We start from the raw sequence: 12098 nt of genomic DNA, 5'->3' as shown, positions 1-12098 counted from the left end.
ACCATCTGAGATGCATGGGCTCGACACTGTAAAATTCAAAGGGAGAACTTCCCTGGTGGTGCAGTGGTTAAGAATCCGCCTGCCAATGCAGGGGACACGGGTTCGAGCCCTGGTCCGGGAAGATCCCACATGCTATGGAGCAACTAAGCCCATGTGCCACAACTACCGAGCTTGTGCTCTAGAGCCCGCGAGCCACAGCTACTGAGCTCGTGCTCCACAACAAGGGAAGCCACCACGATGAGAAGCCCGTGCACTGCAACGAAGAGTAGACCCCACTTGCCACAACTAAAGAAAGCCCACGCGCAGCAACGAAGACCCAGCGTAGCCATAAATAAATAAATAGATAGATAGATAAACAGAAATTCAAAGGTATAGGAACTATTTTGATTTTGGTGATCTATATTCTGCTCATTACCAGCCAACATGGCTAGATCTAAGAGAGTAAACGACAGCAAGGGAAAACCTGGAGAAAAATAAGGTGCACAACCCTCAATCTCCAAAGGGAAGAGCTTGACCCTTGGTGCTAATTTCACGGCAGAGTAGGAAGGTTGTCTTGTTTAGAACTAAACTAAGACCGTATAAAAGGGCCAATGATTATTTCATGGGAAATTGAATCTCATTTATTTACACGTTTAAAACAAGATTGACTACAGTAGTTTGGTAAGAGTCTCTAGAGCAGGAGATACAAAAGTATTTCCACAAATTAGTGTATGCTTGCAAATTAAGTGGTTAAAAACTGTTACATTTTAACACCTACAAATTATATTATTCATGACCCTAATGTATTCCAGCTGGCAAAGTCTGTATCTAATTTGTGTAATGAAGTATCTGATCGCTATTGAATATGTGTAGTCCCTAATTCAGAATTCCAAATTTTTCATGAACCAAGAGCTCAAGTAGATCCAGGAAGTGGCAAAACTCCAAGATCTATATTATCTAGGACAATCTCATTGGAGCAAAAACCTCACCAACTACTTTTTCTGATTGAAACTATTAGTTTTATCTTCCAGGCTAAGAAATCTGGAAGAGGGGACTGACTGGAGTTCTGTGGTTTTCCTACAACACTGTCAACACACATGGGTTTGTGGACTGTGCTCTATAAAAATATCTCCAGTTTATAAAGCATTTACTCTGTGCTGGGCACTGTGATAACACGAGGGCTGGGCTTCCCTGGTGGCGCAGTGGTTGAGAGTCCGCTTGCCGATGCAGGGGACACAGGTTCGTGCCCCGGTCCAGGAAGATCCCACATGCCATGGAGTGGCTAGGCCTGTGAGCCATGGCCGCTGAGCCTGCATGTCTGGAGCCTGTGCTCCGCAACGGGAGAGGCCACAGCACTGAGAGGCTCGCATATCGCAAAAAAAAAAAAAAAAAAAATGAGGGCCGTAGTTTTTTTTAAATCCCACATACAGATCCTGTGAGACAGGTATTATACCCCTTTCAGAGACGAGCAGACTGAAACCTACAATATTTAAATAACTGGTTAAAATCTTTGCATGGTTAAGTGCTATAGCCCAGACTGCAGCCCAATCCCAGAGCCCATCCTCTTAGTCTTTACTCCAGGAAGACACCATGTCCCCTTTATGCAGTGGGTCCACTGTACAGGTTGTACACTTGGTAAGATCCACTTGGTAAGAACACCTGCAGGGCATTCACTGAGAACAGTCTGAAGAATTTGCGGTAAATCACCCACCCAGCATAAGCCCTCAACAGGAAATTGGAGTCGTTTGTAGGAAAATGGAATCCCTGAACTATGGTTCTCTGAACTGTAGCCCACGAAACATGTCAACACAGCTTCGAGACCAATTACTTTCTTTCAGTTTAGTGGATAAATGAAAGGCGCGTGGGGAGAAGTGATGAGAGAAGAAAAGTGTAGCCACAGCTTTTGGGGCTTCCAGGAAGATGAGCAAAACTTGTGTGCAGATCCCAAAGTGAAACTGATGGCAACATAATTCTTATGAAAAGTGATGAGTAATACTACCAAAAAAAAAAAAGAAAAAAAAAGGACACACACATAGACACACAAAACAACAACATAAAAATCTAATCTAATTTGACTTAGAAATTAATATCTTGCCAGCACTGACATGTGACAAGAATTTTAAAGCTCTGGCATTAAAAATGTGACACATGTTTAATTTCATTCTTGATTAATTATTTTTTAAATTGGTTATAAGTGTTTAATTCAGCAATTGATTCTCATTCCAAGGGAACCTTTGTGGATCCCTTTCTCAGCAAAGGGCGAGGCGGGTAGTAACAAGAAAAAAAGCAATGTACTGGAAAGTAGTTAAAACGTTGCATTCTTTTTAGATATCCAATTTTGTTAAGCTTGTTGACAGTCACAAATGCCCAGAAAATATGGGCTGAGTTGTTATAGACTGCTGTTTGAATAACAGATTAATTTAATAATCAGTGGGATATTGAATGACGAAAATTATTGGTTAACACAGCCAAACCACCAACCCTAATGACATTCTTATGTAAATTCTTATTTTCTTTTAGGCTCCTGCATTCTTAATAAACCCTATATTTTTGAAAATCCTTTTTTAAACATTGCATACTGTCCCTCTGTTATAATATATCTGTCTATGATATAGACAGATAAATGTCCACTTTTGGAGTTGCCACTGTGAAGGTTTCTATTTAGAGCAACTGAGTCACCTCTTGATGTTTTTTCCATATAAAGCCAACAAGGGATTCTGGAAACTGGACACAGAGATGGAGCTGGGAGCAGCCAGTCTTCAAAGACTGCTGGGGATCAAAAAGACTTTTACAATATGTCTAGAACCACCTGACATAGTTTCCTGAGTTCTAGCAAGATGTTTAGGCATCAAGGTCATCTGATGTCTTCTGAGAGATGGGAAGATTGTTAATGACAGTCCATAAGCAAACTGCCACATGAAGCACGTTCCCGTGGGAAGTGCACAATCCTTTGGGATTGTTGCTCTATGGTTTGCCGTTGCTTGTGGAGGAAAGTAATCGCTGCCTTGAAAATGGTTTGTAAAGGACACAGCTTTATATGTTCCATTGTGGGAGGCGAGATGTTTTTCTTTGAAAAAGATCTTAGTGCGTAATTTTTGAAATACTGTAATTTTCACCAAACTCAGTTTCCAACTCACTCATCGCCAAATACTGTAGAATTGTGTTATTTTTGAATGTCACTGCCCCTGACCTGAAGTTACCTACAAAGCTGGTCAAAAATTAGTAACTGCCTTAGAGAACTAGTCCTGCAAATTCTCATTCTTTCCAGGTAAAGGTTGACAAATTTCTACATGCATTGAATGTAAAGCAGATAGGCAAATTTAGCTGCCTGGTTGCCAGCAAACCTGTTGGCCACTGTACTGAAAAATCTACCTGCCGTCAAGAAGGGAAAGCTGACAAAAGTCAAATAACATTATTTTCCTCACTAACATATTGCATTCCAAGAATACAAAGCTCATACAAAATGTTATCTTCATTCTTTGATAAATACTCACATATATCTTCTAATAAATTTTATTTCATAAAATGGAGAAAGGAAAGCCAGAGAGAATGGGATATGCAAAAAACAAGAATAAAAGAGTTCAATCCTTCAAAAGCCTTCAATGAGACTATTCTTTATGAGTTTATTCAGATTGATATGAGCATCATATCATAATTTTATAACAAAGCCTCACAAAAATTTTCGGATTAGGAAAAAAAAAATAGTCATGAATCGACTTCTCATTTAACTACTCACCCCAGCCAACCTGTCAATTTCTAATCCCTAAAAAGAGGAGGAGGAGGAGGAAGAAGAAGAAACAGATGGGTCTGCTCTGTTAGGACCAGGGTATGCGTGCTGGGAGGGGTACATTCAGAGGTGCAGCAAATGGCCTGTCTGAATCAGGAGTTTCTGCTTCAAAGGTCAGTCCCACGTCACCATTATTGCTGTCATTTCTCCCATCATTTGGAATCTGATCATTTTTTCTCCCTTCCTTAAAACTTCTCAGTTGTTCCATACGGGTGTCAGGGTAGCGTGTGAAGTCCTTCAAAGGACTAGTACTCTGCAACAGGATCAAAGGGGCAATACGACTGGGGCCTTACTCATTCTTTGCCTCCGCTCTCATCTTGCCTCACCCCCATCTCTGTGTTCCAGCTTCCCTGAACTTCCAACCATTTGTGGAACAAACCACAACTTCTTTTGCCTCCACAAGGCTCTTCCCCCTGCCTGGATACTCCTGCCTGCTAACTCCTCCATACTTGGTGGTCTTATATTGGATGCTACTTCTTCCAGGAAGACTCTCTTGATCACTCCAAGCCTCCCTTCTGTGCTCCTGTGTGACATTTACTCTCTAATCCTGGCATGAAGCAGGGAGTGTTGACATTGCCTAGTTACTTCCTTGTAAACTCCATGAGGAAGGAACCATGTGTGCCTCATTCATTGCTGTCTCCCCACAGTGTAGCCCAGTGTCTAGGATATAATTCACAATCAAGAAATGTTCACTGAAGTCCTAAGCTATCTTTAATTTTTTTTCCTAAACACTTATTTTCCTTTCCAGGCAAATTCCTTAGAAACATCCTTCAAGGTAATTTATGTACCAGTCCTCATATCTTAAAAACTAAATTGTCATCTCACAAATTAGACCTTAGAAATGGGCGAAGCCAATCTGTGATGTTAGAAATCAAGAGAGTGGTTATCTTATGGTAAGTGGGGTTGCGCCCAGAAGCGGGTAGGTGGGGGGCTTCTTGGAGGGCTGATGATGTTCTTTCACTTCTTAGCCTGCGTGCTGGTTACATAGAGGTGTCCTCTTTGTGAGAAAACTAATCAAGTGACAAACTTACAATTTGTACACTTTTTATATACGTTATATGTCAATAAAAAATTTACTAAAAAAGAAAGGAAAAGCACAAGCCCCTGTTCCTCTCCTCACTCAGACCCCAGAGCCTTTACTGTTTGCCTCCATAGTTTATGATGGAGCTGCTGGGTGGCGGTCTTAAAATAAAGCTTTGAAAGCAAAATTTTCCCAAGGCTACGGTATCTTTTCACTGCTGCCTGCAAATTGTGTATGGCCTTACTCAGCTTTCCAACCTCTTGTGGGTCTTCAACCCAGTGTGGAATTTCAACTCTGAAAAAGACTATCATGGGGGGTACAAATGCCTTCGGCATCAACTTCATTATCTTATTCATCCTTGGAGTCCCCAAAGCACCTACACAGTTTCCGGGCTGTAGCAAGAACACATTAACCTCCCATTGAATGAAAGGTAGTCTTCTCTTTAGTTTGAAACCTTTAGGTCACTTATTTTCATCAAGCAGCATTCATACCTTTGGTTTCTAACTACAAGTCAACAAGGAAAAATACTGCTTGCCCTAGCAGTTGTCCATCTTGCTTCTATTTGTTTTCTCACTTAGAATGGAAATGAGAAACCTAACTTACTCTACTAAATATGATTGCCTATCATTTGCTAAGAGATATTGGCCACCTCATAGAGTTTGTAGTTATGATAACTGGGGAGATAATATCCCTCTGCTCAAAAAGGTTCATAATCAGGACTTCCCTGGTGGTCCAGCAGTTAAGACTCTGTGCTCCCAATGTAGGGGACCTGGGTTTGATCCCTGGTCAGGGAACTAGATCCTGCATGCCACAACTAAAGATCTCACACGCCGCAACTAAAGATCCCGCATACTGCAACTAAAAGATCCCACACGCTGCAACTGAGACCCAGTGCAGCCAAATAAATAAACAAATAGTTAAGAAAAAACGGTTTATGATCATCATAAAACCAGTAGCGTCCGCTTCACAGAGCCATGAATAGTCAACAATCCTTAAGTCATACATGAACTTTGGTCATCTGAATTACCTCTTTCTCCAGGGAATTCTATAGTAGTGAAGTGATGTTAGACTTTGAAAAGGAACATTTACATTTCAACAGAATGGCTTATGGATGTTAAAAACTTTTTATATTAAGTTGGTATGGTATTATGCTTGTGTTAAATGTGGCCATTTATTGAGTACTTACTCCCTTCCAAGCATTATGCTAAATTCACAACATAAATTTTCCCACTTAATTCTTATAAAAAGTCTATGACAGGCTTACCATTATTATCCCCCAAATTAATCAGGAAGAAGTTGAGTTTCAGAGAACTTAGGTTTTTACTCACGGTTACACAATTAGCAATTAATGGAGTTACGACTCACACTCTGAACCCTCTGATTCCATAGCCCCAGCACTAAACCACTACACTTCAGTGCTTTCCTCTGGTGGCTCTAAAGTCCTCAGCTGATGTAGTAAACTATGACATGGTGGACTGGGCAAATACAGAAGCTATTCTGCTCTAAACACTCAGACATGCTGGATGAAATAGTAAAACAAAACAAGTGTGTTTAAATACAAAGGAACTTAAAAGAAAAGACACTAAAAGCCAACTTGTACATTTATAACTAAGTGTAAAAACCTGATAATCTGGTACTGTCTGGGGCTCTGAATGGGTAAAACAATGTTAGTGTGAGAAATCTAAATTTAAGCATAAACTACATGCTGCTTAGGAAAAATATTTACTGTAATTATATGATAAAGGGACTCCTAATTACAAAAACATAACAATTACTTCTGGGCAGTCAATAGCAATAGGATACATGATTGAAGCCCAAATGTAAATCTACTGTGAAGAGAAACTCGGTCTCTATTCTGTTCCCACAAAAATAATCAATAGCAAAGATCAGCTCACAGTAAAAAATGACAAAACACATGAGAAAATAATCAACCAGGAAAGAAAGTAGACACAAGAAACAACAGGATTGGTACCTTCAAAATTTAAACTATTAAAATAATCTTAAAAGGCCTTTATTATTGGTTATAGAAACTTAAGAATAAGACTTTATGTAAAAAATATACAGATTTTTTAAATAAGCAAATAAAACTTCTAGAAATAAAAAAGACAACCTTATTAAAATCTCAATGGATTCTTTGCACACGTGAAACTAATACAGTATTGTAAATCAACTATACTTCAATTTAAAAAGAGAATGCAGTATTTTTAAAAAATCTCAATGGACTCTTTAAGCAGCAGACTAGACACAATCAAAAGGAAATTAGTGAACTCTAATATGCCTAAGGAAATTATGTAGAATAACGTACACAAACAGAAATACATTTAAATCTAAATACACTTCAGTGATACTTCAGAATATTAAAGAGACACACTTTAAAAGCCATCAGAGGGGAATGAAAAGCCAGACTACTTATAAAGGTGCAAACCTAAAAGTCATAAGACAATGGAATAGGATCTTCAAAGTATCAATTTAGATAGCATGAAGTTAAATTATCACTGCAGAGTACATATTAAATAAGAAATTTCAAATAAAGAATGAGATAATTTATCACTCCCAGATCATTCCTGAAAATAACTTCTAATGTACTCTAGAACCAAAAACAATGGTTAAAAACAAAGGCAATGGTAAGTAAACAACTTGGTAAACATCTCATTTACTACAGGCAGCAATAACAGTAATAAAATATTTGGTAGGTTGAGAACACAGTAGAACTAAAATGTTAGAAAATACTACATGAAAGAGATGAGATGTAATCCAAGTTAGAGGTTCTAAGGTTTTGTTTGTTCTGGAGGAAGGAAGAGATCCTGACCAATTGAAATATGTTTAAAAGGTTAAGGGTAACCAGCAAAAGAGCAGAGTGTATACTTTTCTAGTATATACTAGTATACTGGTAAGGGAAAAAAGGGAATGGAGAAGACACAATGAATACAACAGAAGGCAGAAAAGAAAGGAAAGAGGGAGAAAGAAAGAAAGAAAAGAAAAGAAAAAGCATGGGGAAGAGAAAACACAAAATGACAATAGAAATAAATACAAACTTATTGGTAAGCAAAATACATTTTAAAAGATTAAATCTGCAATAATAGAGATAATGAAATTTCAAATCCAGCTATATTCTATTTACAATACAAAATCCTAATGCAAAATGACAAAAAAAAAAAAAAAAACTTGAAAATGGAGGGAAAGGGGTAAATATGCCTAGAAAATATTACCTAAAGAAGAACTACTAATCCTATGCTATTATCAAACAAAATAGGCATTAAAGCATAAAGACTTTCATATAAAGAGTGTTATTACACAATGATAAAAGGAATGATTTATTAGGAAGCTACACCAGTCTTGAACAGAAATATCCATGGTAATATAGCTTCACAATATAGAAAGCAAAACAGAGTGAATGACATGAAGAAATGGAAAAATCCATAAGCCTGGTGAGAGCTTGACATCTAAAACAGACCAAGGAAAACAAAGTTTGAAACACATAAACACACCTGATCCAATGGATACATATTAATCCCTGTACTCAGCTTTTAGAGAATAAAACTTGCTTTCAAAAACACGGGGACAAATACTAGAATACAAAGCAAGTTTCCACACATACTAAAACACATGTGTTATACAGATCACGATGTCATTTAATTAGATATCAATAATTTTAAAAAGATAGCCTCAAAACCCATATATTAGGAAATCTTAAAACACTATTTAAAAATTTACAGATCAAAAAAATGGTGAAAGTTAGAAAATTGTTAGAGCTGAGTAACAATGAAACTCTCTATATTAAATTTACAAAGATAAACTGGAATGTAGAGAGAAAGTTTATATATATATAATATATATATAAATGAAGCTGAAAAATGAAATTGAAAAAGTTAAGCATCAAACACAATATCGTAGAAAATAAAAAACAGGGTAAATCCCAAAAACATAGAAGAAAGGTAATGATACAGATAAGAAGCAAAATAAATGAAACAGAAAGTCAAAGAAACAGAGAGAATGAAACAAACTAAATGATGGTTCTTTGGAAAGAAAAACAAAACAAACCTATCTGCGCCAGTATGGAGAGGGAGGGAAAGAGGAAAGGAGGAAACACAAGAGGGTGCGAAGGAGGGAGACAGGGGAAGAAGGAGAGAGTGATTTAAAAGGGGCAAAATCACAAATATGGTAACATTTTTAATGAAAAGAGAACACTATTTACAAATGTATGCAATAAACTTGAAGAGTGAGATGAAACAGGCAATTTTCTCAGAAATATAATCACCAAAATCATTTAAAAAAGAAATGGAAATTCCAAAGAGATATCTAACCACTAAGGAAACTGAGTGACTGAAAATTTACTCACACACAAAAACAAACAAATAAGCAAAAACCCATCAGCCACTGACAGTTTTATGGGTAGTTTTACTAAATCTACAAGAAATATAATTTAATCTTACACAAAATGTTAAAGATATCAGAGAAAGAAAGAAGACTCCTCAGGTAATTTTGTGACAATAAAATGACCTTAATAGCAAAGCCAAATGACAGGACAAGTAAGGGAAAGTATAGTCCACTCTCCTTTTTGAGCACAAATGCAAATATTCACAATATAATATGACCAAATGAATCTAGTAATATGGTTTTTGTTTTCCATTTTTTGTAATCATGACAATGAAAGTCCATCCTGGGAAAGCAAGTATGTTTTCATATTAGATAACCCATCTACTATTAAAGATATTTATAATATATACGATATAGTTCATGATTTTAAAATTTTTTAAATTATATGAATGTAACAACATATTTAAAAAGTATTTTAATAATGGATGTAGAAAAAATTTTCGATAAATTTTAACATCCATTCAAGTTTCAAACAGTAACAACCAGAGCAACAAGTACACTGGAAGAGGTTTTCTTTAACCTAATAAATGGTTACCAAGAACTCATAGCAATTTAGGAAATGGATAATAATTAAGGTTGCACAACACTGGAATGTGCTTGATGTCCTTGAATTGTACACTTAAAAATAGTTACAATGGTAAATTTTATATTATTTATATTTTCCTACAATTTAAAAACCCTATATCAAACATCATATTTAACATGGAATTATTACAAGCAATTCCTTTAATTAGGAACAAGACACAGTTGTCTACTCTCACAGCTTCTATTCAACAAATGTATCAGAAGTCCAGTTCAATAAAACAATAATTAAGTGTAGAGATTAGAAGGGAAAATTTTACAAATGATATTACTCTGTACGAAAAAAAGTCCAAGAGAACCCATACACAAACTATTAGATCTAAAAGAGCAGTTAGCAGTTGGATGCAGGATATTTAACATACAGAAATCAGTGAGCTTCTCATATGTTAGCAATTACTGATCAGATAATGTAGTTTTAAACATATGCCATTTCTGATAGCAAAAAACCATAAGCTGCTTAGGTATAAATCTAACATAAAATTATAAAACTGTATTGATAGGTATGTAAATAAAGAGAGATATTCGGCTTATAAGTAGGAAGGTCCAGTATCATTAAAAATAGCACTTATCTTCAAATTAATCTATACCTTATAGCAATTTTAATCAAAACCCTAGCATAATTCATCACAATTAATAAGCTGATTCTAAAATTAATACAAAAGAGTAAAAAGGCAATAATAGTCAAGTTGATTTAGAAGAAGAATAAGAAAAAGAGATTTGTTCTCCTGGCTATCAAGTCACATTACAAAGATATAATAATTAAAGAGATATTGTGTTGACACAGGTTTTGGCAAACCATAAAACCTGAAAACAGATCTGCAAATAGATGGGAATTCAGCCCATGATACAAGTATCATAATATATCTATTGGAAAATAAAAAGTACTCAATATAAAGTGCTGGTTAACAGGCCAACTATATGGAAAAGGACCAAATTAGACCCTACCTCATGACACTCACACAAGTAAATTCCAGAGGGATTAAAGTTCTAATGTGAAAGGCAACCCTTTAAAGTGTTCAGAATAAAAATATGTGAGAATATATTTATTACGTTAGGGCAGACACTACTTTCTGAAACAAGGCACAAAACGCACAAATTAAAGAAGAAAATAAGAATAAATTGGACTACATTAAAATAAAATCAAAAAAAATTTTTATATGCATCTATAGACTTCTATAAAAAGTGAAGAGATAGACCAAGGAATAAGACACATACAGAGCAGAGAACTGCAAAGAAATCATACCTGGAATGAAAGAATGCCCAAATCAGTAAGAACAGATCCACCACCCAGTAGAGAACTGCCAACAGGAATGAAGAGGCCAGAGACCCCAAATGACCAATAAAACCAGTGAAAGAGGCCTGACCTCATTAGTAATCAGGGACTCTCATATTAAGCCTCCAAGAAATCATTTCCAATATGTCAGATTTGGGTGAATCCTGAAGGCTTGGCGCCTTCAATAAAAACACCTGAGAAATTTCCCCAAATAGCTGAAATTGCCAACTGTCAATTGGGAAAAAAAAACAATCAGGACTTTTTCCACGCATCTACAAACTGAACTAAAAATCTCTTATATTCTAGGATGTATTTTCATACATTTGAATGTTTCCCAAACTCTAAATGATCTCTCTAGCAAAGCCAAGTGATGTTTCTTCCAAGCTGATGGAAATACTTCCTCACACAAGAGGGCAGCCATGTTTCCGGCTCTCAACGTAATCCTACTCATGCCAGCCACAATGGCCTGTCTGGAAAAGTTCTCTACTGAGCAGAAAGGGGCAGGGGGTGCTTACTTGGAGCAGTCTTCACAAGCAATGTTCCCTGAGGTTTCCTTGATGGTGCGCTCAGAGACGAACGCTGGATATTCAGTATCACAAGGCTCCAGGGTCTGTTTCAATTTCTGGGCTATAGGAATAAGAAAAAAAAAATGATAAAGAATACAAGCCACAGGCTCTGTTGTGACTGGCAGCCCACAGTAACTAAGAACGCAGTTCAGCTCCTGCCGCTCTGTGATTTTTCTAGGCACAGCATAATGCATTATTTTCTAATTAGTCAAGTGATTTCATCTGCCAAGCAACTCTATAAGCTATAATTCCTCAAGCAGTTCTGCTGGCGTGATCAACTATCATTTATGCATCACAAGAATTCTACTTTCTGGGACAACATCAGTCACTCGGTCTCTGACTTCATACTTACTTGAACTTAGCAATGACAACAACACACACACACACACGTATATACATCTGAATAAATGTATAAAATACAAGTTACACCGTATTATTTAGGGTCATGATACAATTGCATGGTTTTATTACAGAAACAAAATTGAAATATGGAATAGTAAAATACATAATGTC

The 12098-nt window shown here is 36.5% G+C and overlaps 1 protein-coding gene across 6 annotated transcripts in view; it reads right to left on the bottom strand.

Annotated features, from left to right (window-relative positions):
* The window catches only part of CACNA2D3 (calcium voltage-gated channel auxiliary subunit alpha2delta 3), a 785949-nt gene that overhangs the window by 36249 nt on the left and 737602 nt on the right, over positions 1-12098 (bottom strand). For all 6 annotated transcript variants that reach the window (XM_067754783.1, XM_067754785.1, XM_067754784.1 and 3 more), the window contains one exon: positions 11535-11646. In XM_067754783.1, coding sequence (XP_067610884.1) covers positions 11535-11646 — 112 coding nt within the window. The remainder of the gene's footprint in view (positions 1-11534; positions 11647-12098) is intronic.

This window comes from Pseudorca crassidens, chromosome 10 (genome assembly GCF_039906515.1).
Source record: "Pseudorca crassidens isolate mPseCra1 chromosome 10, mPseCra1.hap1, whole genome shotgun sequence".
Classification (NCBI taxonomy): domain Eukaryota; kingdom Metazoa; phylum Chordata; class Mammalia; order Artiodactyla; family Delphinidae; genus Pseudorca; species Pseudorca crassidens.
This window is presented reverse-complemented; position numbering and strand designations above follow the sequence as displayed.